The sequence below is a fragment of the Epinephelus lanceolatus genome, chromosome 19 (assembly GCF_041903045.1).
Source record: "Epinephelus lanceolatus isolate andai-2023 chromosome 19, ASM4190304v1, whole genome shotgun sequence".
NCBI lineage: Eukaryota > Metazoa > Chordata > Actinopteri > Perciformes > Serranidae > Epinephelus > Epinephelus lanceolatus.
In genome coordinates this window covers 41,609,735-41,635,126 of record NC_135752.1, presented here as the reverse complement: position 1 = coordinate 41,635,126, position 25,392 = coordinate 41,609,735, and the positions used below count along the sequence as shown (strand labels likewise).

At 45.6% G+C, this 25,392-nt stretch overlaps 1 protein-coding gene across 1 annotated transcript; it reads right to left on the bottom strand.

Moving 5' to 3' along the window:
* Positions 1-4,036: 4,036 nt before the first annotated feature.
* Positions 4,037-24,884, bottom strand: wdr36 (WD repeat domain 36). Its single transcript, XM_033647621.2, has 22 exons — positions 24,606-24,884; positions 16,407-16,434; positions 16,204-16,304; positions 16,006-16,123; positions 15,775-15,907; positions 15,616-15,670; positions 15,292-15,424; positions 14,954-15,129; positions 13,998-14,118; positions 13,695-13,760; positions 10,269-10,358; positions 10,044-10,186; positions 9,839-9,956; positions 9,594-9,759; positions 8,530-8,638; positions 8,345-8,424; positions 6,997-7,104; positions 6,610-6,841; positions 6,232-6,351; positions 5,976-6,057; positions 4,320-4,507; positions 4,037-4,233 (listed from the first exon to the last, which is right to left on the bottom strand). Exons 1-22 carry the CDS (start codon positions 24,750-24,752, stop codon positions 4,084-4,086), a joined length of 2,664 nt encoding a protein of 887 aa, XP_033503512.1. The 5' UTR covers positions 24,753-24,884; the 3' UTR covers positions 4,037-4,083.
* Positions 24,885-25,392: the final 508 nt, after the last annotated feature.

Below are 25,392 nucleotides of genomic sequence, written 5' to 3'. Positions count from 1 at the left end.
ACGGAAGAAATGTCATCGTGTAGCATGTCATCCAAAATCATGGAAGAAACGTCATCGTGTAGTGTGTCGTCAAAAATCATGAAAAAACATCATAGTATAGCATGTCGTCCAAAATCACGGAAGAAATGTCATCGTGTAGCATGTCATCCAAAATCATGGAAGAAACGTTATCGTGTAGCATGTCGTCCAAAATCATGAAAAAAAATGTCATAGTAGAGCATGTCGTCCAAAATCACGAAAAAAACATCATAGTATAGCATGTCGTCAAAAATCGTGACAAAACATCATAGTATAGCATGTCGTCAAAAACCATGAAAAAAGTCATAGTAGTATGTCGTCAAAAATCGTGAAAAAAGTCATAGTGTAGAATGTCGTCAAAAATCATGAAAAAAGTCATAGTATAGTATGTCGTCAAAAATCGTGACAAAACATCATAGTATAGCATGTCGTCAAAAATCGTGAAAAAAGTCATAGTATAGGATGTCGTCAAAAATCGTGAAAAAAGTCATAGTATAGCATGTCGTCAAAAATCATGAAAAAAGTCATAGTATAGGATGTCGTCAAAAATCGTGAAAAAAACGGTATACTATAGTATGTCGTCAACAATCATGACAAAAAACTCATAGTATAACATGTCGTCCAAAATCTTGACAAAACGTCATAGTATAGCATGTTGTCCAAAAACAATGACAAAACGTCATAGTATAGCATGTTGTCCAAAATCACAAAAAAAACATCATAGTATAGCATGTCGTCCAAAATCAAGGAAGAAATGTCATTGTGTAGCATGTCGTCCAAAATAAAAAAAAACATCATAGTATAGTAAGTCGTCCAAAATCACAAAAAAAAATCATAGTATAGCATGTCGTCCAAAATCATTATAAAACATCATAGTATAGCATGTCGTCCAAAATCATGAAAAAACGTCATAGTATAGCATGTCGTCCAAAATCACGAAAAAAAACATCATAGTATAGCATGTCGTCCAAAATCACAAAAAAAACCCATCATAGTACAGCATGTCGTCCAAAATCACGAAAAAAACATCATAGTATAGCATGTCGTCCAAAATCATGAAAAAAACCATCATAGTATAGCATGTCGTCCAAAATCACGAAAAAAAACATCATAGTATAGCATGTCGTCCAAAATCACAAAAAAAACCCATCATAGTACAGCATGTCGTCCAAAATCACGAAAAAAACATCATAGTATAGCATGTCGTCCAAAATCACAAAAAAAACATCATAGTATAGCATGTTGTCCAAAATCACAAAAAAACATCATAGTATAGCATGTTGTCCAAAATCACAAAAAAACATCATAGTATAGCATGTCGTCCAAAATCACGGAAGAAATGTCATCGTGTAGCATGTCGTCAAAAATCATGAAAAAACATCATAGTATAGCATGTCGTCCGAAATCACAAAAAAAACCCATCATAGTACAGCATGTCGTCCAAAATCACAAAAAAAACATCATAGTATAGCATGTCGTCCAAAATCACAAAAAAACATCATAGTATAGCATGTTGTCCAAAATCACAAAAAAACATCATAGTAGAGCATGTCGTCCAAAATCACGGAAGAAATGTCATCGTGTAGCATGTCGTCAAAAATCATGAAAAAACATCATAGTATAGCATGTCGTCCAAAATCAAGAAAAAAATGTCATAGTATAGCATGTCGTCCAAAATCATGAAAAAAATGTCGTAGTATAGCATGTTGTCCAAAATCACAAAAAAAACCCGTCATAGTACAGCATGTCGTCCAAAATCACGAAAAAAACGTCATAGTATAGCATGTTGTCCAAAATCACAAAAAAACATCATAGTATAGCATGTCGTCAAAAACCATGAAAAACGTCATAGAATGTCGTCAAAAATCATGAAAAAAATCATAGTATAGCATGTTGTCCAAAATCACAAAAAAACATCATAGTATAGCATGTCGTCAAAAACCATGAAAAAGTCATAGAATGTCGTCAAAAATCATGTAAAAAGTCATAGTATAGTATGTCGTCAAAAATCGTGAAAAAAGTCATAGAATGTCGTCAAAAATCATGAAAAAAGTCATAGTATAGTATGTCGTCAAAAATCGTGACAAAACATCATAGTATAGCATGTTGTCAAAAATCGTGAAAAAAACGGTATACTATAGTATGTCGTCAACAATCATGACAAAACATCATAGTATAACATGTCGTCCAAAATCTTGACAAAACGTCATAGTATAGCATGTTGTCCAAAAACAATGACAAAACGTCATAGTATAGCATGTCGTCCAAAATCAGAAAAAAAACATCATAGTATAGCATGTCGTCCAAAAACAATGACAAAACGTCATAGTATAGCATGTCGTCCAAAATCACAAAAAAACCATCATAGTATAGCATGTCGTCCAAAATCATGAAAAAAGTCATAGTATAGTAAGTCGTCCAAAATCATGAAAAAACGTCATAGTATAGTATGTCGTCCAAAATCATTATAAAACATCATAGTATAGCATGTCGTCCAAAATCATTATAAAACATCATAGTATAGCATGTCGTCCAAAATCATGAAAAAACGTCATAGTATAGCAAGTCGTCAAAAATCATGAAAAAAAAGTCATAGTGTAGCATGTCGTCAAAAATCATGAAAAAACGTCATAGTATAGCATGTCGTCAAAAATCATGAAAAAAAGTCATAGTATAGTAAGTCGTCCAAAATCATGAAAAAACGTCATAGTATAGCATGTCGTCAAAAATCATGAAAAAAAGTCATAGTATAGTAAGTCGTCCAAAATCATGAAAAAACATCATAGTATAGCATGTCGTCCAAAATCATGAAAAAAGTCATAGTATAGTAAGTCGTCCAAAATCATGAAAAAACGTCATAGTATAGTATGTCGTCAAAAATCATTATAAAACATCATAGTATAGCATGTCGTCCAAAATCATTATAAAACATCATAGTATAGCATGTTGTCCAAAATCATGAAAAAACGTCATAGTATAGCAAGTCGTCAAAAATCATGAAAAAAAAGTCATAGTGTAGCATGTCGTCCAAAATCATGAAAAAAGTCATAGTATAGTAAGTCGTCCAAAATCATGAAAAAAGTCATAGTATAGTAAGTCTTCCAAAATCATGAAAAAAGTCATAGTATAGTAAGTCGTCCAAAATCATGAAAAAAGTCATAGTATAGCATGTCGTCCAAAATCATGAAAAAAGTCATAGTATAGTAAGTCGTCCAAAATCATGAAAAAACGTCATAGTATAGTATGTCGTCAAAAATCATTATAAAACATCATAGTATAGCATGTCGTCCAAAATCATTATAAAACATCATAGTATAGCATGTTGTCCAAAATCATGAAAAAACGTCATAGTATAGCAAGTCGTCAAAAATCATGAAAAAAAAGTCATAGTGTAGCATGTCGTCCAAAATCATGAAAAAAGTCATAGTATAGTAAGTCGTCCAAAATCATGAAAAAAGTCATAGTATAGTAAGTCGTCCAAAATCATGAAAAAAGTCATAGTATACTAAGTCGTCCAAAATCATTATAAAACATCATAGTATAGCATGTCGTCCAAAATCATTATAAAACATCATAGTATAGCATGTTGTCCAAAATCATGAAAAAACGTCATAGTATAGCAAGTCGTCAAAAATCATGAAAAAAAAGTCATAGTGTAGCATGTCGTCCAAAATCATGAAAAAACGTCATAGTCATAGATATAAACAGTGAATTACAGTGTTCTGAGCTCCACTCTATGTTCAGACCTGTAAAAGTTCAGATTGTTCTTTTAATAAAAAACAATAAGATGTTCACTGTAATAAATAACGTAAATATGTGTTGATGACCTGGTCACAGACTCACAGACTGAAAAAATCCAGTTCTTTATCAGCCGTTTCCTGTCGATCTGTCCATCACGTCACAGTGCACATACTGCGCTGATTAATCTGGAATCACATGAGCTGACTCGTCTCTGAGGCTCTGCCCCTTTCACACTACTACGTGTATTATCACAGAAAAACTCACAACACAGACGCAGAAAGATCAACAACAACTTTTATTAAAAAACAAAGAGGCGTGTGAGTATCACAGCAGGGCACTCTTGGTGTATGAAAGCAGACACAGTGATTGGTCAAATGATGCCTGTAGCTCCACCCACCCTGACTCCAGCCGGGAGGAGAGGCAGAGCAGCGCTGCCATGGTAACAGAGTCCTGTGACACGGAGCGGAGATGGAGCTGAAAGACATGAACATAAAGTGATGACACAGGAAATTGAGGAAACATTTTCACAATAAAAGACTGCTGTGTTCTGATTGGCTGACCTTCAGGAAGAGAGCCAGGTAAGCATGAGCCAGATCAAAGTCCCGTCCACTGTCCAACATGCTATCAATCATGTGAATGAAGGCGAGGAGAAGGCTGCTGGCCCTTCCCCCCTCTGATGTCAAACCAGTCAGCTCGACAGAAAGCGCCGCCGGCCCGTAATCCTTCAGGAGACGCAGCGGGTGATCGACTGGCCGGAAAAAAAAACACCTTATTGATAGCTTATATCAACAGTTTGTCCAAGTTTCACGTTATCATTACACACACACACGCACACGCGCACACACACACACACACACACACACACACACACACACACACGCGCATGCACGCACGTATATATTATCTGCGTCAATGTGTGTGAACAGTGTCAGGGTAAAGGTGTGAACAGTGTCAGGGTGAAGGTGTGAACAGTGTCAGGGTGAAGGTGTGAACAGTGTCTGGGTGAAGGTGTGAACAGTGTCTGGATGAAGGTGTGAACAGTGTGTGTATGAAGGTGTGAACGGAGTCTGTACGAAGGTGTGAACAGTGTTTGGGTGAAGGTGTGAACGGAGTCTGGATGAAGGTTTGAACAGTGTCTGTACGAAGGTGCGAACGGAGTCCGTACGAAGGTGTGAACGGAGTCTGTACGAAGGTGTGAACAGTGCTTGGGTGAAGGTGTGAACAGTGTCTGGGTGAAGGTGTGAACAGTGTCTGTACGAAGGTGTGAACAGAGTCTGTACGAAAGTGTGAACAGTGTCTGGGTGAAGGTGTGAACAGTGTCTGGGTTAGGGTGTGAACAGCGTCAGGGTGAAGGTGTGAACAGTGTCAGGGTAAAGGTGTGAACGATGTCTGGGTAAAGGTGTGAACGATGTCTGGGTGAAGGTGTGAACGATGTCTGGGTGAAGGTGTGAACAGTGTCTGGATGAAGGTGTGAACAGTGTGTGTATGAAGGTGTGAACGGAGTCTGTACGAAGGTGTGAACAGTGTTTGGGTGAAGGTGTGAACAGAGTCTGGATGAAGGTTTGAACAGTGTCTGTACGAAGGTGCGAACGGAGTCCGTACGAAGGTGTGAACGGAGTCTGTACGAAGGTGTGAACAGTGTTTGGGTGAAGGTGTGAACAGTGTCTGGGTGAAGGTGTGAACAGTGTCTGTACGAAGGTGTGAACAGAGTCTGTACGAAAGTGTGAACAGTGTTTGGGCGAAGGTGTGAACGGAGTCTGTACGAAGGTGTGAACAGTGTTTGGGTGAAGGTGTGAACGGAGTCTGGATGAAGGTGTGAACAGTGTCTGGATGAAGGTGTGAACAGTCTCTGTACGAAGGTGTGAACGGAGTCTGGGTGAAGGTGTGAACAGTGTCTGTATGCAGGTGTGAATGGAGTCTGGGTGAAGGTGTGAACAGTGTCTGTATGAAGGTGTGAACAGTGTATGGGTGAAGGTGTGAACGGCGTCTTCATAACATGAAGAACATGACTTCCTGTCAGTTAATTGTTTTTACAGATGAGAGAAACGCCTAACCCATCAGAGGAACGTTGTCCCGACCCCGGCATGTATTTGAGGGCTTAATGAAAACCACTGGCCACGCCCCCTGTCCAATAACTGCACAGCATTACAGCTGTCTCCAGGTGTGATATGGTGCGGACGTTGGTCATCAAAATGAAGGAACCAGCTGAGACTCACATGATCCAGACTGAAGAGCTGACTCCAGAGCACAGCTGAACTCTGACCTCTGACACAACGAACCCCAACTCATCAGCTTTGACTGGAAACAAACAAACTATAATTACGAACAACATTACTGTTGTTGTTGTTGTTGTTGTTGTTGTTCGGTAACATCTCTACAGGAAGTGACAACACAGATGCCTGACAGCAGGAAAACAGGATTTGAGAAATAAAAGCTCAGCGGGAAAGTAAAAAGACAGAACACGGACTGTACCTGTGTTTCTTGTTCTGTTGCTGGGGGCGACGTGAATCGAGGCGTGAGACCAGGAAGTGTCGGCAGGAAGAACGGAGCGGCAGCCGGAGCAGCAGGGGGCGCCACAGGTTTATTCCTTCTCTACAGACAACACAACACACTCAGCTCCTCAGTGACTGTCATCAACGGCAATGTCATACAAACACACTGTTTCTCTGTTTATTGTTTACTAATAAATCATAAACAGCTCACTGATTGCACCAACACACTGTCCTGTTTATAAGTAAACAGTGTTGTTTTACATGCTCATATTCTCAGACATGGCACTGTGTGACCTGACTCCATGAAGCTGGGCGGACTCTCACCTGGCAGCAGACTCTAACCTGGCGGCAGACTTACCTTGATGATGTCCAGGTGTAGCAGACTTTTCCACCGGGACTCCGGCAGCAGAGACAGAGTCACAAGCTCTGCCCCCAACTGCTCAGCTGACTCATACGCATCATCAGCCTCTTCTAATGCCACCTCCTGTCCCGACTCGTCTGCAGTGACCCCCGGAAGCGTCTCCTCAGCTGGTTGATGGTCAACAGGGAGGGGGCGGAGCCCCACAGGCCCACACAGACTCTTATTGGTCCTGAGGGAGGAGAGCTGCACTGTGATTGGCTGCTGGAAGGATCAGCTGACAGTGACTCATCAATAAAGAAATTAAACTGACAACACATCTGATTGGCTACTGTAACAAAACACTGCAATGTGATTGGTCGGGAAAAAGAGATGATTGGTTCAGACCAGAGGTAGACGCCCAGGCTGTCAACATGAACAGTTGCCAGGAAGTCTCCAGTTGGCGACAAGGACACGCCCACAGGCGCCATGGCAACCAGGAAACAGTCAACAAGACTGAAAAAAGAAAAACATATAATTATTCCTGTTTATATATAATAATCTCTGGCGTCTGTGTGAAGGTGTGAACAGCGCCTGTGTGAAGGTGTGAATGGTGCCTGTGTGAAGGTGTGAACGGCGCCTGTGTGAAGGTGTGAACGGTGTGAACGGCGCCTGTGTGAAGGTGTGAACGGCGCCTGTGTGAAGGTGTGAATGGCGCCTGTGTGAAGGTGTGAACGGCGCCTGTGTGAAGGTGTGAATGGTGTGAACGGCGCCTGTGTGAAGGTGTGAACGGTGCCTGTGTGAATGGTGTGAATGGCGCCTGTGTGAAGGTGTGAAAGGCGCCTGTGTGAAGGTGTGAATGGTGTGAACGGCGCCTGTGTGAAGGTGTGAACGGCGCCTGTGTGAAGGTGTGAAAGGCGCCTGTGTGAAGGTGTGAATGGTGTGAACGGCGCCTGTGTGAAGGTGTGAACGGTGCCTGTGTGAATGGTGTGAACGGCGCCTGTGTGAAGGTGTGAACGGCGCCTGTGTGAAGGTGTGAACGGCGCCTGTGTGAAGGTGTGAATGGTGTGAACGGCGCCTGTGTGAAGGTGTGAACGGTGCCTGTGTGAATGGTGTGAACGGCGCCTGTGTGAATGGTGTGAACGGCGCCTGTGTGAAGGTGTGAACAGTGCCTGTGTGAAGGTGTGAACGGTGCCTGTATGAAGGTGTGAACGGTGCCTGTGTGAATGGTGTGAACGGCGCCTGTGTGAAGGTGTGAACGGCGCCTGTGTGAAGGTGTGAATGGTGTGAACGGCGCCTGTGTGAAGGTGTGAACGGCGCCTGTGTGAAGGTGTGAATGGTGTCTGTGTGAAAGTGTGAACAACACATCTACTGTCATTACCTGCATCTCTCTCTCTCTCTGTCTCTCTCTCTCTCTCTCTCTCTGTCTCATTGTGTCATACGGATTACTGTTAATTTATTATGTTGATCTGTTCTGTACGACATCTATTGCACGTCTGTCCGTCCTGGAAGAGGGATCCCTCCTCAGTTGCTCTTCCTGAGGTTTCTACCGTTTTTTTCCCCGTTAAAGGGTTTTTGGGGAGTTTTTCCTGATCAGCTGTGAGGGTCATAAGGACAGAGGGATGTCGTATGCTGTAAAGCCCTGTGAGGCAAACTGTGATTTGTGATATTGGGCTTTATAAATAAAATTGAATTGAATTGAATTGAATCTGTGTGGCATGGTAAAAGTAAAAGCAGTAAACTGTTCCATTTTTACCATCCAGAGGGGAGATCCCACGTACGAATGGTGCAGTCCATCGCCGCGGTAACCAGCCAGCGGCCATCAGGACTGAATGTCTGAGAAAGAAAAAACAAAATGAATGCTGTTAGCAGTCTGTTAGCACTCTAGCTTATTCAACACCTTTAGCAAGATGTTAGCCTAGTTAGCTTTAGTGGACCCACCATGTCGTTAATGTTGCCGTGGTGACCAACAAACTTCCTGACCACCCGTCTGGTTTCTATGTCGACCACCAGTAGCGTGAAGTCATCCAGTGCTAATGCTAACATCCCACTAACATAAAAGAAAGAGAACACTGTTAGCTAACTGTATGTGTAGCTTCATGCTAACTGTTAGCTATCTGTCTCCATGGAGCATCATACCAACTGTTAGCTACCTGTGCCTGTATAGCTTTATGCTAACTGTTAGCTACCTGTCTCCATGGAGCATCATACCAACTGTTAGCTACCTGTTTCCATGGAGCATCATACCAACTGTTAGCTACCTGTCTGTGCGTAGCTTCGTGCTAAGTGTTAGATACCTGTCTCAGCGTAGATTTATGCTGTTAGCTACCTGTGTCTGTGTATCTTTATGCTAACTGTTAGCCATCTGTCCCTGTGTAGCATCGTGCTTACTGTCAGCTGCCTGTCTCTGTGTAGCTTCGTGATAACTGTTAGCTACCTGTCTTTGTGTAGGTTCGTGCTAACTGTTAGCTACCTCTCTCTGTGTAGCTTCATGCTAACGGTTAGCTACCTGTCTCTGTTTAGCTTCGTGATAACTGTTAGCTACCTGTCTTTGTGTAGCTTCATGCTGTTAGCTACCTGTGTCTGTGTATCTTTATGCTAACTGTTAGCTATCTGTCCCTGTGTAGCATCGTGCTTACTGTCAGCTGCCTGTCTCTGTGTAGCTTCGTGATAACTGTTAGCTACCTGTCTTTGTGTAGGTTCGTGCTAACTGTTAGCTACCTCTCTCTGTGTAGCTTCATGCTAACGGTTAGCTACCTGTCTCTGTTTAGCTTCGTGATAACTGTTAGCTACCTGTCTTTGTGTAGCTTCATGCTGTTAGCTACCTGTCTCTGTGTAGCTTCATGCTAACTGTCAGCTGCCTGTCTCTGTGTAGCTTCGTGCTAACTGTTAGCTACCTGTCTTTGTGTAGTTTTGTGCTAACTGTTAGCTACCTGTCTCTGTGTAGCTTTGTGCTAACTGTTAGCTATCTGTCTTTGTGTAGCTTCATGATTACTGTTGGCTACCTTTCTCTGTGTAGCATCATGCTAGCTGGCGCAGCATGTAGCTTCAGCTGCTCTTCCTGTTTCCTGCTCTTGAAGTGCCAGAACTTGAGCAGCCAATCAGAGCCTGTGGTGAGAGTCAGCTGGTTCAGGGTATCCGTGGCGAGGCCTCGTACTGCCCCGCTGTGAGCTGGAACAGAAGGGGGTGGGGTTATTGATGGAAGGAGACACAGAATGGACCTATCACAGACAAGAACAGGTGAACACACCTTTCTCCTCATTGCCATAGCAACCACGGTGCAGGCCGGACTGCAGGTTGTAGACGTCGACACGGCCGCACGACAACCCAATCACAGCAAAGTTGCCACAGGAAGTGATGTCGACAGCCTGGAAACAGAGACAGGAAGTCACGTGACCATCAGAGAAAGATGGGGGAGGGGCTTAGAGAAACAAAGGGGGTTAAAGTTATGTTACCGTGGCGATACTGGTCCTGCTAGCGGCTGGCGGCTGCAGGTGATGAGCTCCCATGGTGCAGCGCTGGTAGTTCCATGTGGTGGTTGCCAGGCGACCACGGTGACACGCGACAATGCTGTCCCAGTCTGACTGACGAGCAGCAGCTGTCAATCATCAGAGGAGGAAATGGTTAAATGAGATGTTTCCTGTGTGGAGAACGTGATGAGACTGAGTCAGAGTGCCCACCTGAGGAGAACGCTGTGATGGCAGGTAGACGCAGCTCCTCGTAGGACAGCCCCTTCTTCTTCTTCTGCTCCTTCTTCTTGTTGATGGAGCCTGACATACATCACACAGACACACACACACACACACACTGGAGTTGGTTCGTGTTCTCAGCATTTACAAGCAGACCAGATCAAATGCCTGCACAAGAAAGCTGCTCCTGATTGGTCAGAATCCAGGAAGTAAACAAACCATAGAAGAAGAATAAATGTGACACTTTCTGATGTCACACTGGAGGACCAACTACGCAGGCTGATGTTAGCGCTGCTCATCGAGGCTGATGTGTTGGATGATGAATGTGCAGATTAAGGTCCTGGTCACACAGGAAGTGACTCAGCAGCTCGAGGCGCCATTTTGTTTTAAATCAGAATGAAGCTTTTTGCTAACTGTTGTTGGGACACACCTTTTGTTTCTGCTCTCTAGGCGCCTGCTGTCTGAACTCCTCGAGTTGCTAAAACTTCAACTCAGGATAGAGGAGCGCCCCACGTCATCTCCACTTTTTCCCCCATTGTCCAATGGGATGATTTGAGAGGCGGGGCTTCTGTGGTGGTCATGACAACAAGTTTACAGCTGATAAACAATGGAGGAGAAACTGGTGGTAGTGGTTGCTGGATACCCAGAGCTATACGGCTCAATGATAGACAGCAGGTTGTCAAACTGCCCTGAGTCATCCTCATCTCCCCGTCTGTGATGTCACTGCTCTCCTGTCGTCTGTCTAACACGTCTCAGGTAGATAAAAATCAATCAGGTAGCTCCTCCCCCTCTGACCTATAATATGGGAGTTCCACATGGCAGCGTTTTGAGTCCTCTACTTTTCCTCCTTCACATCAGTGACCCTAACGTGTGTCAATATTCTAATTGTTTTCTATGTGTCGATGACACTGTAATGTTTCTTTCTGACACTGACGTCTTTAATCTGACACATCGTCTGATCTGAACCACAAGAAAAAACTGGATGTATGTATTTCATCCCCCTGAAAAAACAGTATCTATGTCCGACCCTGTCCAGTTTGTCAAAGAAACACAGAAACCTGCAGATGTGTCGGAGTATTCCTCGACTCACATCTCACTGATCGACACATTCAGAACCTGACAAAGAATCTCAAACACAAACTGTACGTCAGTAACAAAATCAGACCACATCAGATCTCACCCTGCTGATTCAGACACAAACTGACTCCATCTCCTCACATGGTCCCTCACCACCAAGGAAACCACTGAGCCAACAGCAAGACAACACAACAGAACCACAGTAACCCCCATCTGTGAACTCATCACTGCACTCTGTCATTCTAAGGCCCCAACTTTTGAAAACTACACAAATAATCTAACCATTAACCACCTTCGTGGTTGACGTCGGCCGCGTCCTCTGAAGACGCACCAGTCAAACTGAACAGTCTCTGAAATGGGACGGTCTGGTCTGCAGAGCATTTCCTGGTTGCATCACCAGTTGTTCTCGCCCCAACTTGTGGGCGTCCCTGTTACCTAGCAACCAGCTGCGCTTGAGGAAAGAAGGAGTAAGCTAGTGAGGTAGTTGGTGCTGAATCATGGACCCACAGGTTGGTATTAAATATGTTGATGATGAAGATGATTCACCGCCGTCTGATGTATTTCAGGGTGACGCCGCGTTTTCAGGTAACCATATTAAATTCAGATTGTTTGAGCTGTGAGCTTTTAGCTAACGCAACGTTAGCAACAGTTAAGTATCAGCCAGTTAACTTCACTTAATATATAATCGTCATCAGTGTGCAATGCATCTTGGGATAGGCTGGGCCACAAAGGATTTATCGGTTACATCCTCCAGAGTCTGGGACACAAGGCTGCATCTGAAGGAGCCTTCGACGTGGGACGGCCTCAGTGGCGCCGATGTGATGCAGTTGGTCTTCAGACGCAGGCGTCGAAGGCTGCAGCCTTGAAGTGAGACACCACCTTAAAGCCACAGTGTGTAGGAATTTCTCCCATTTAACGCTGAAATCATATATTGTATTCAAACAGATGGAGCACTCTAGCGCCTCACTGTTTCAAACACGTATTGCAACAACTGTAGCCACTGTGTACCAAAAAGCTATGATAACACTGATGAAACCATGTCATCTGATACTACATGGAGTATTCATTCAGGCTCCTACACAGACACACACAACGCGAGTTGACAAACCCCCTCCTCACCATGCTGGCTGTGTTTACAACGTAAGACTGTTGGGGCGGATGTAAATTGAAACAAACCAATCACGTCTTGTCCTTTGACAACTGACAAGTGGCTCAACCTCACACACCTCATCCCTCTCCTCGCATTACTGCGCCGCTAACAGCTGTTGGTGGCCAGCGGCACTACTGCCGCATAACAAAGTCCCACTCTTTGAGCATAATGCAGGATCATGTATTATGCAGCATCACAGGAGACGAAATCCTCGTCGCCAAGAAAGCGCAAAAGGGAATCAAAAAGGCAACGTGACCGGCGAATTAAAAAAAACAAGGGTCAGCATTGGGGTAGCCTTTCCCAGGTAGAGAGAGCTGCTGAAGGAGAAAGGTAATACAATCACAGGCCAGCGCTAACAGCGGCTAACAGCCTCATCCCTCTCCTTGCATCACTGCGCCACTGTTAGCCGCTGTTAGCCGCTGTTAGCTGCTGTTAGCCGCTGTTAGCGGCCAGTCGCTAACAGCCTCATCCCTCTCCTCGCATCACTGCGCCGCTGTTAGCCGCTGTTAGCGCTGGCCTGTGATTGCATTACCATTCTCCCTCAGCAGCTCTCTCTACCTGGGAAAGGCTACCCTGATGTGGGCCTTCGTTTTTTTAATTCGCCGGTCACGCTGCCTTTTCTATTCCCTTTTGCGCTTTCTTGGCGACAAGGATTCCGTCTCCCATGATGCTGCATATGCATGATCCTGCATTATGCTCAAAGAGTGGGACTTTGTTTCAAATTTGCCAGGGTAGTAGCGAAGCGCCTCTTGCTCCTCTCCTTCGGCTCCTCAGTCACGCAGTGCTGGCCTGGCTCTCAACGAAAACGCCGAAGGCGGGGCTGTATGTCCCTTGCTGGTGGGTGTATTCTCAAGATGGCGAAACGTAATGGAACCCCACAGACGACTTACCCGCACAATGTACAAACAAATCCGAAATTCTCCTTTTACGAGAATAAGTCAGATTATTGGTGGAGGTAATGATACACCAGTGATGACATATTTATGAATGCAGACATCAATTTTTGCCAATAAACAACTGAAAATGTTACACAATGTCCCTTTAACTTCCTGTCTCACTCAGGAACAGGAAACTAAACTAACCATCCTATTTTACTCCATAAACTCTGATTGGTTGTTACCATGGAAACCAAATCACACAGCGGCTCAGTCTGAGTCTGTGAGCCGAGTGTTTAGTGAGTCTGAACTGACCGTGTCCGAGGTTCTTGTTGAAACGCTCGTGGACGGTGGAGAAGGACTGCAGCGTCCCGTCCTGACCTGCAGGGGGCAGAAGACATGTCTGATTTACTCACAGCAGGACACAGAGACAGTCCGCAAAATATTCAGAAAAACCGTATGAAAAACTATCTGATGAAAAAAGTGCTAAAAAAATGTTTGTGTTTTTTTTAAATATTTTTTTTTCATAACTGGATGAAATAAATTAACAGTCCTGAAAGCAGGTAAACAAATAAAAATGAATCATGTTCTCTGCAGATGATGAACTTGTTTACTGACCAGCACTGAGGATGTTTTTCCCATCGTTACCGTGGTGACGGATGGTGGTGGGCGGGGCGCTGTGGCCCTGACGACTCCGCAGCAATCTGGCTCCGCCTTCCTCCTGGTCAAATATCCACACCTGAAAAAACACGATAGGTTATCGTTGTGAGAGGAGGAGGAACTACGCCTTTCACCCTGCACTGGTCTTATGATCCTGTTTAAAGCTCAGGCTTCTGTCGTCACCGCCATCACCTCATGACATCACCTGATCTCGCATGTCGTGCAGACGTAGTATTTTGCCGTGATTACATCAGAGTTTCCCCCAGCTGCCGCAGGAGACTATTGTTTGTATAATCTTGCACATATATGGATATATCTATAACATGAATTATTTTTACTGCAGAACGCTGAGGCGTCTGAGCTCCCCGTGATCACACTGGGCGCTCGTAATGATGTCACAGCGGTGCGTCATGTGTGGTGTAAAACTGCACAGTGTCGCCAGAGGACTGAAGGATGAATCCATCACATTTTTTCACTCTGTTCATAACAATAATCATATTTTAAAAACTAAGACACTTCAGATCACTGACAGATACTGTCGAAAGATATTTTCTTTATCTTTCGACATTTAAAAATGTTTTGTGTTTTTATTTTGTAGAATACATAAAAAAATAAATAAAAACTCTGATTTTTTATTGATGTGAGGGTCATAAGGACAGAGGGATGTTGTATGCTGTAAATCCTCTGAGGCAAATTATGATTTGTGATATTGGGCTTTAGAAAATAAAACTGAACTGAAATGAACTGAATATATTTTATGACCCCATTTTAATACCATCCAGGAAGTGACATCACCACAGCAGACACTGGTTCAGAGAGTTAATAATTAAGTGATCCAAATAAAACAAATCACATCAAAAATAAATCAACAGATGAACATGTGGTGATGACATCACACCTGTCTGATGTTTTACCTTGATGGCATTGTCGGCTCCGTTAGTGACCAATAGCGGCTCTCCGTGCAGGAAGGTTGCGGCGGCGATGGCTGTGCTGTGGGCGTGTCTCTGCTGAGTGATCAGCTGACGGCGCTCCAAATCCCAGAATGCAATGTGGCCCTGAGGACTGCCCGACACCAGGGTGGGAGGACCGTCTGACACAGAGAAGGAGATTATCTCATAAACGGTCATGAAGTCTCCCAGTCAATTAACACCGACAGAAAAACGCAGACTTATTGTAACGCTCCCAGAACGCTGTGGGAGGATTACTTAAAGGACAACCTCTGTGAAGAACCTGTCTCATATTCCACCCTCACCTGTTCTGAAAGCGAGCGAGCTGATTGGTCCCCAGTCCTGTGTGAAGCTCATCAGCATCTCGTCCAGTCGGATGTTGTGAATGATGATACGTCCCGTCGCTGTGCCAACGCCAACCACATCCACAGCGGGACTCTGGGAAATGGTGGTTAGAATAAAACAGTGAATAAATACGATGTTTTCCTTTCGGCAATGTTCAGACAACATTAACTTTGTTTACAAAAGATTAAAGTTCAGATTTATTCTTTTAGAATTATGAAAAGTTTAAATAAAAACAAACAATAAAAAGAAAACAAACATCAGGCTCGATGAGTGAAGTGACCGACCTGCTGCAGGACTGTGACTCGAGCCGACCAGCCGCCAAACGTGAACAACAACTTACTGAAAACACAAACAGGAAACAGCTGGTTAGAGACATCAATGACTGATCACAGATCACGTGCTGCAGTCGAGAGGCCTGTTAGCCAGGACGCTAACATGCTAACCTGGTCTTGATGTTCCACAGCTGCAGTGCACCCTGGGAGCTGCCCAGCAGCACTTTGTTCAGGTAGGTGCTGGGGTGCATCATGGCTGACACGTCGAAGGTGGCGAGGTCGAACTGCAGCCGCAGGTAGACGTCTGACGGAGAGAGAGATGAGAGAGAGAGAGGCATGATGGGTAACAGGACAGGCAACAGAAAGAAGTAGGTGAGAGTGTGTGAAGCTCCACCCCCTCACCCCCGCTCTGTACGTCCCACACGATGACATCACCGCCGCTGTCAGCTGAGATCAGCTGATCACCCAGAGGAAGCAGCAGACGCACTTCCTGTTTGTGTCCATGGTAACACATCACCACCTGTACAGAGAGTGCAGAGGGTCACGTCAGTGTGGCGTCCTGTCTCTGTCCCCTCTTGTCTGTTCAGAAAGTTTTCTCACCTCTTTGTTCCGGGCGAAGGCGCTGATGAGGCACCCGGCAGCAGCAAACACCAACATCCTGTCTGCTGCCACACAGCTGATGTCATCTGACAGGCTGTTACCTGAGCAACCACCACATTACATCACAACACAGCAGCCAATCAGAGAGCAGAGCTCTCACCACCATCATCATCACAGTTTGCAAAGGTTTGAAATGTACTCACTGACAGCGACGATCCCCAATCTGTTCACCTGAAACACATCGACACACTGATCAATATGCTGATCATTAAGCTGATCATTAAGCTGATCATCATGCTGATCATCACACTGATCATCACGCTGATCAATATGCTGATCATCACACTGATCAACACGCTGATCATCACGCTGATCAACACACTGATCAATACGCTGATCAATATGCTGATCAATACGCTGATCAACACGCTGATCAATACATTGATGAACACGCTGATCAACACGCTGATCATCACGCTGATCTATATGCTGATTATCACGCTGATCAATACATTGATGAACACGCTGATCATCACACTGATCAATATGCTGATCAACACGCTGATCTCAGTGTGACATCAGAGTGACATCAGAGGGCACCATGGGCCTCATGTACAAAAACTTGAGTGGATTTCCTACTGAAACATGGCGTACGCTTAAATCCAGAAAATGTTGTGCGCACAAAAATATCCAGATGTATGAATCTGTGTGTACACATGAATCCAAGTAAATTTCCTTTGTACATCCCAATCAACGTGGAATTGAGCACACGTTGGAGTACCCGACCCCTCCCTGTCCACGCCCCCATTTAAATATGCAAATCATATTTAAATGAACCCCGCACCTGAGATTCCCCTCTCTGCACGATCAGAAAACTAAAACAAAAGAATGAGTAAGACGGGAAAAAAGAAAAACTTAACAGAATGTGAACTGCAGACTCTACTCACTGAAGTGGAGGCTCTACTCACTGAAGTGGAGACTCTACTCACTGAAGTGGAGACGCTACTCACTGAAGTGGAGACGCTACTCACTGAAGTGGAGGCGCTACTCACTAAAGTGGAGGCGCTACTCACTAAAGTGGAGGCTCTACTCACTGAAGTGGAGGCTCTACTCACTGAAGTGGAGACTCTACTCACTGAAGTGGAGGCTCTACTCACTGAAGTGGAGGCTCTACTCACTGAAGTGGAGACGCTACTCACTAAAGTGGAGGCGCTACTCACTGAAGTGGAGGCGCTACTCACTAAAGTGGAGGCTCTACTCACTGAAGTGGAGACGCTACTCACTGAAGTGGAGACTCTACTCACTAAAGTGGAGGCTCTACTCACTGAAGTGGAGACTCTACTCACTGAAGTGGAGACTCTACTCACTAAAGTGGAGGCTCTACTCACTGAAGTGGAGACTCTACTCACTGAAGTGGAGACTCTACTCACTAAAGTGGAGGCTCTACTCACTGAAGTGGAGACTCTACTCACTGAAGTGGAGACGCTACTCACTGAAGTGGAGGCTCTACTCACTGAAGTGGAGACGCTACTCACTGAAGTGGAGACTCTACTCACTGAAGTGGAGACGCTACTCACTAAAGTGGAGGCTCTACTCACTGAAGTGGAGGCGCTACTCACTAAAGTGGAGGCTCTACTCACTGAAGTGGAGACGCTACTCACTGAAGTGGAGGCTCTACTCACTGAAGTGGAGACTCTACTCACTGAAGTGGAGACTCTACTCACTGAAGTGGAGACTCTACTCACTAAAGTGGAGGCTCTACTCACTGAAGTGGAGACTCTACTCACTGAAGTGGAGACTCTACTCACTAAAGTGGAGGCTCTACTCACTGAAGTGGAGACTCTACTCACTGAAGTGGAGACGCTACTCACTAAAGTGGAGGCGCTACTCACTAAAGTGGAGGCTCTACTCACTGAAGTGGAGGCTCTACTCACTGAAGTGGAGACTCTACTCACTGAAGTGGAGGCTCTACTCACTGAAGTGGAGGCTCTACTCACTGAAGTGGAGACGCTACTCACTAAAGTGGAGGCGCTACTCACTGAAGTGGAGGCGCTACTCACTAAAGTGGAGGCTCTACTCACTGAAGTGGAGACGCTACTCACTGAAGTGGAGACTCTACTCACTAAAGTGGAGGCTCTACTCACTGAAGTGGAGACTCTACTCACTGAAGTGGAGACTCTACTCACTAAAGTGGAGGCTCTACTCACTGAAGTGGAGACTCTACTCACTGAAGTGGAGACTCTACTCACTAAAGTGGAGGCTCTACTCACTGAAGTGGAGACTCTACTCACTGAAGTGGAGACGCTACTCACTGAAGTGGAGGCTCTACTCACTGAAGTGGAGACGCTACTCACTGAAGTGGAGACTCTACTCACTGAAGTGGAGACGCTACTCACTAAAGTGGAGGCTCTACTCACTGAAGTGGAGGCGCTACTCACTAAAGTGGAGGCTCTACTCACTGAAGTGGAGACGCTACTCACTGAAGTGGAGGCTCTACTCACTGAAGTGGAGACTCTACTCACTGAAGTGGAGACTCTACTCACTGAAGTGGAGACTCTACTCACTAAAGTGGAGGCTCTACTCACTGAAGTGGAGACTCTACTCACTGAAGTGGAGACTCTACTCACTAAAGTGGAGGCTCTACTCACTGAAGTGGAGACTCTACTCACTGAAGTGGAGACGCTACTCACTGAAGTGGAGGCTCTACTCACTGAAGTGGAGACGCTACTCACTGAAGTGGAGACTCTACTCACTGAAGTGGAGACGCTACTCACTAAAGTGGAGGCTCTACTCACTGAAGTGGAGGCGCTACTCACTAAAGTGGAGGCTCTACTCACTGAAGTGGAGACGCTACTCACTGAAGTGGAGACTCTACTCACTAAAGTGGAGGCTCTACTCACTGAAGTGGAGACTCTACTCACTGAAGTGGAGACTCTACTCACTAAAGTGGAGGCTCTACTCACTGAAGTGGAGACTCTACTCACTGAAGTGGAGACGCTACTCACTGAAGTGGAGGCTCTACTCACTGAAGTGGAGACTCTACTCACTGAAGTGGAGACTCTACTCACTAAAGTGGAGGCTCTACTCACTGAAGTGGAGACTCTACTCACTGAAGTGGAGGCTCTACTCACTGAAGTGGAGACTCTACTCACTGAAGTGGAGACGCTACTCACTGAAGTGGAGGCTCTACTCACTGAAGTGGAGACTCTACTCACTGAAGTGGAGACTCTACTCACTGAAGTGGAGACGCTACTCACTGAAGTGGAGACTCTACTCACTGAAGTGGAGACGCTACTCACTGAAGTGGAGACCTCTACTCACTGAAGTGGAGACTCTACTCACTGAAGTGGAGACGCTACTCACTGAAGTGGAGGCTCTACTCACTGAAGTGGAGACTCTACTCACTGAAGTGGAGGCTCTACTCACTGAAGTGGAGGCTCTACTCACTGAAGTGGAGGCTCTACTCACTGAAGTGGAGACTCTACTCACTGAAGTGGAGACGCTACTCACTGAAGTGGAGACTCTACTCACTGAAGTGGAGACGCTACTCACTGAAGTGGAGACTCTACTCACTGAAGTGGAGGCTCTACTCACTGAAGTGGAGGCTCTACTCACTGAAGTGGAGACTCTACTCACTGAAGTGGAGGCTCTACTCACTGAAGTGGAGACGCTACTCACTGAAGTGGAGACTCTACTCACTTAAGTGGAGGCTCTACTCACTGAAGTGGAGACTCTACTCACTGAAGTGGAGACTCTACTCACTGAAGTGGAGACGCTACTCACTGAAGTGGAGGCTCTACTCACTGAAGTGGAGGCTCTACTCACTGAAGTGGAGACTCTACTCACTTAAGTGGAGGCTCTACTCACTGAAGTGGAGACTCTACTCACTGAAGTGGAGACTCTACTCACTGAAGTGGAGACGCTACTCACTGAAGTGGAGACGCTACTCACTGAAGTAGAGACGCTACTCACTGAAGTGGAGACGCTACTCACTGAAGTGGAGACTCTACTCACTTAAGTGGAGGCTCTACTCACTGAAGTGGAGACTCTACTCACTGAAGTGGAGACCTCTACTCACTTAAGTGGAGGCTCTACTCACTGAAGTGGAGACTCTACTCACTGAAGTGGAGGCTCTACTCACTGAAGTGGAGACTCTACTCACTGAAGTGGAGGCTCTACTCACTGAAGTGGAGGCTCTACTCACTGAAGTGGAGGCTCTACTCACTGAAGTGGAGACGCTACTCACTGAAGTGGAGACTCTACTCACTGAAGTGGAGGCTCTACTCACTGAAGTGGAGGCTCTACTCACTGAAGTGGAGACGCTACTCACTGAAGTGGAGACGCTACTCACTGAAGTGGAGACTCTACTCACTGAAGTGGAGGCTCTACTCACTGAAGTGGAGACGCTACTCACTGAAGTGGAGACGCTACTCACTGAAGTGGAGACTCTACTCACTGAAGTGGAGACGCTACTCACTGAAGTGGAGGCTCTACTCACTAAAGTGGAGACTCTACTCACTGAAGTGGAGACGCTACTCACTAAAGTGGAGGCTCTACTCACTGAAGTGGAGACTCTACTCACTGAAGTGGAGGCGCTACTCACTAAAGTGGAGGCTCTACTCACTGAAGTGGAGACGCTACTCACTGAAGTGGAGACTCTACTCACTAAAGTGGAGGCTCTACTCACTGAAGTGGAGACTCTACTCACTGAAGTGGAGACACTACTCACTGAAGTGGAGGCTCTACTCACTGAAGTGGAGACGCTACTCACTGAAGTGGAGACACTACTCACTAAAGTGGAGGCTCTACTCACTGAAGTGGAGACGCTACTCACTGAAGTGGAGACTCTACTCACTAAAGTGGAGACTCTACTCACTGAAGTGGAGACGCTACTCACTAAAGTGGAGGCTCTACTCACTGAAGTGGAGACTCTACTCACTGAAGTGGAGGCGCTACTCACTAAAGTGGAGGCTCTACTCACTGAAGTGGAGACGCTACTCACTGAAGTGGAGACTCTACTCACTAAAGTGGAGGCTCTACTCACTGAAGTGGAGACTCTACTCACTGAAGTGGAGACACTACTCACTAAAGTGGAGGCTCTACTCACTGAAGTGGAGACGCTACTCACTGAAGTGGAGACGCTACTCACTGAAGTGGAGACTCTACTCACTAAAGTGGAGGCTCTACTCACTGAAGTGGAGGCTCTACTCACTGAAGTGGAGACTCTACTCACTGAAGTGGAGACTCTACTCACTGAAGTGGAGACGCTACTCACTGAAGTGGAGACTCTACTCACTGAAGTGGAGACACTACTCACTAAAGTGGAGACTCTACTCACTGAAGTGGAGACTCTACTCACTGAAGTGGAGACTCTACTCACTGAAGTGGAGACGCTACTCACTAAAGTGGAGACTCTACTCACTGAAGTGGAGACTCTACTCACTGAAGTGGAGACTCTACTCACTGAAGTGGAGACGCTACTCACTGAAGTGGAGACTCTACTCACTAAAGTGGAGACTCTACTCACTGAAGTGGAGACGCTACTCACTGAAGTGGAGACTCTACTCACTAAAGTGGAGACTCTACTCACTGAAGTGGAGACGCTACTCACTGAAGTGGAGACTACTCACTAAAGTGGAGACTCTACTCACTGAAGTGGAGACTCTACTCACTGAAGTGGAGACTCTACTCACTGAAGTGGAGGCTCTACTCACTGAAGTGGAGGCTCTACTCACTGAAGTGGAGGCTCTACTCACTGAAGTGGAGACTCTACTCACTGAAGTGGAGACTCTACTCACTGAAGTGGAGGCTCTACTCACTGAAGTGGAGACTCTACTCACTGAAGTGGAGGCTCTACTCACTGAAGTGGAGACGCTACTCACTGAAGTGGAGACTCTACTCACTGAAGTGGAGGCTCTACTCACTGAAGTGGAGACTCTACTCACTGAAGTGGAGACGCTACTCACTGAAGTGGAGACGCTACTCACTGAAGTGGAGACTCTACTCACTGAAGTGGAGGCTCTACTCACTGAAGTGGAGACGCTACTCACTGAAGTGGAGACGCTACTCACTGAAGTGGAGACTCTACTCACTGAAGTGGAGACGCTACTCACTAAAGTGGAGGCTCTACTTACTGAAGTGGAGACGCTACTCACTAAAGTGGAGGCTCTACTCACTGAAGTGGAGACGCTACTCACTGAAGTGGAGACTCTACTCACTAAAGTGGAGGCTCTACTCACTGAAGTGGAGACTCTACTCACTGAAGTGGAGGCTCTACTCACTAAAGTGGAGGCTCTACTCACTGAAGTGGAGACGCTACTCACTGAAGTGGAGACGCTACTCACTGAAGTGGAGACTCTACTCACTGAAGTGGAGACTCTACTCACTGAAGTGGAGACTCTGCTCACTGAAGTGGAGACTCTACTCACTGAAGTGGAGGCTCTACTCACTGAAGTGGAGGCTCTACTCACTGAAGTGGAGGCTCTACTCACTGAAGTGGAGACTCTACTCACTGAAGTGGAGACTCTACTCACTGAAGTGGAGGCTCTACTCACTGAAGTGGAGACTCTACTCACTGAAGTGGAGAGTCACTGAAGTGGAGACTCTACTCACTGAAGTGGAGACTCTACTCACTGAAGTGGAGACTCTACTCACTGAAGTGGAGGCTCTACTCACTGAAGTGGAGACTCTACTCACTGAAGTGAAAATCAGAGCAGTGCGTGACGCCAAGGGTAGCGGTGTCACTTTGTCAGGCGTTGCTGCCCTCTCCATAGACAAACAATGGGACAGCCAGCACAAAGCGGTTTTACAGCTGATCATGTGTAGAGGCCTTTAGGGACCGTTCGCCACGGTACCGCTGCTGGGCAGGGTGGAAATAAAGCCCTTTTCACACAGAGCGCGCAGTGTGCAGACCTCCACCAACGAACCCATTCATTGTGTATGTGCTACCGCGGCCCAAGAGCGCATCGCTCTGCCACCGAGCTGAGACGCGCGCGAGGGGGAGTGCAGCCTGCGCTCGAATTGAAATTTTTTAAATTTCACCGCAACATGCTATGACGACACCTCGGCGCCGCGCGTCCAATAGCAAAGAAGAGCCTGAAGTAGACCCGGAAGAGATAATCATATTGCAAAGATAATATATATAAGATAATAACATTAAAGACAAAATTAAAATGCAATACTTTTTCAAAACTTGATGATTTTACCTTTCTGTACATTTTGTATACAAATTCATTAAATAATTTTGCTTGTAAATGTCTATTTGCATCACGTTTATTATGGAAAACACATTATTTGATCAATTTACATTGTGCCCCTAAAGTTGTTTGTGCGCTCCTTAAGCCTAATTTATGGTCACTATGTCGTAGGGTACGTGGCTACGCAGAAGGCTCGCCGTAGCCCCTGGCGTAGCCTGACGTGCACCTCCCCAAAAATGTAACTACACGTCGAGGCGACGCAGACCCAGCGCAGACCGAGAGGGCTGTGATTGGTTTGCTTGGTTGCAACGCATTTCCGGTTCTGTATTTCCAGATCGCGCCATCCCCGCCATCTTTAAACATCTTCTGTTGCGATGCAGATGTTGCAGTATTAAGGCTCATTTATGCTCAACGTTCAATACGGAAACGGATACGGATGGAGCCTTCTGTCCGTGCTCCGCGTTCATTTCTCTGTGACCGGAAAAGCCGGAAGCTAAACAAAGAATCAACTTGAGACGACGATAGCATTCAGGAAAGGAACGCAGCCTCCTACCGCTCTGGCGGTGAATTGCACCGCGACGAAATGGAGTGACGGAGAAGTTCGAAGGATTCACAACGGCGTCACGGCAACGACCTAGGTACATCGTAGGTACGCCGCAGGACCATAAATCAGGCGTTACCTTTTCAACTTAGGAGCACATGTGCTCCTTGGGAAAAAAGTTAGCGTCAAGCCCTGACCTATACATTTGTGTAACTCATACGGGTCAGACAACAGCCTGCTCACAGAGGTTCATGTGTAAATGTTTTGTGTTTGGTATTATTTGGTTTGAAATAAATCTTTTGAATTCAAATTTAAACATGGCAGTACATGAAAGGTGTGTTAATTGTTCATGTGTGTCTGATGTGCACATCTCTCTGAGGACTGATTGTTTTCACATGTATTTATTATGACAGTTTCCCAGCATCACTTCTAAGTGTCGCCAAAGGATCAACAGCTGTAGAAACGTGCGTACGCCAGCCATGAAGTTGGCGTGAGGCAGCGCACATTTCACTCTTGACAGATTTTAACTTTGCGTGGAAAAGGACGTACGCCACGTTTTTGTGCGTACGCACCCTTTGTACATGAGGCCCCTGGACTTCCTGTGTCTCACTAATAACAATGTTTACCTGTTTGTCTGTGTAAACAACATAAATAAAGGTTCTTACATTGTACGTGTGGAAACATCTGCCCACCGACGTCACCACGTAAAACTCCCGGTGCTTCTTGTGGTACCGGAGCGCGTGCGGTACGTGGTTCGAATAAAGTCCCACAACCCGGAACCCGGAGAACAAAGAGCTGCCGCCGCCCGGCATGTCCGGTCCGGTCCGGTTCGGTACCAGCGGAGGATCAAACACTGAACAAACAACGGCAGAGTTTCACCGGACAGACTGAGCTGAACAGAGACGCACACAACACATGGAGGAGCGCCGAGGAACTGAGTCCGACTGGAAACAACCAGCACCAACACAAAGGTTCCGCCCTGAGAACGAAGGTTCCGGAAGACAAGACATTACACACAGACTGGAAACAACCCGCACCAACACGAAGGTTCCGGGAAATCAAAAAGAAATAATATAAATATCAGTGTACAGAAACCAAAGGTATACATGTATATGTATATATGTGTGTGTGTATATTATTTAAAAATAATAATTTCAAAACCACAAGGAAAATAACAATAATTAAATAATGACATAAATGTATTACTAATCAATCTAATATTAACATAATAAAAATCTCTCATAATATGAAACTGCTCTGGATTCACAAAAAGGAAGACAAGGGTGTAAAAGAATAAATAATATACTCATTTGTTACGGTGTAAATGTAAAGGGTTGGGGAAAAAAAGCCATTGTCCCTCTTAACATTTAGGATAAATGTTGCTGCTATTTTCTTGCGACAGTGGGTGTCGCTGTAAGACCAGGCAGAGTAGGGGACAGACAACTCAAGCCC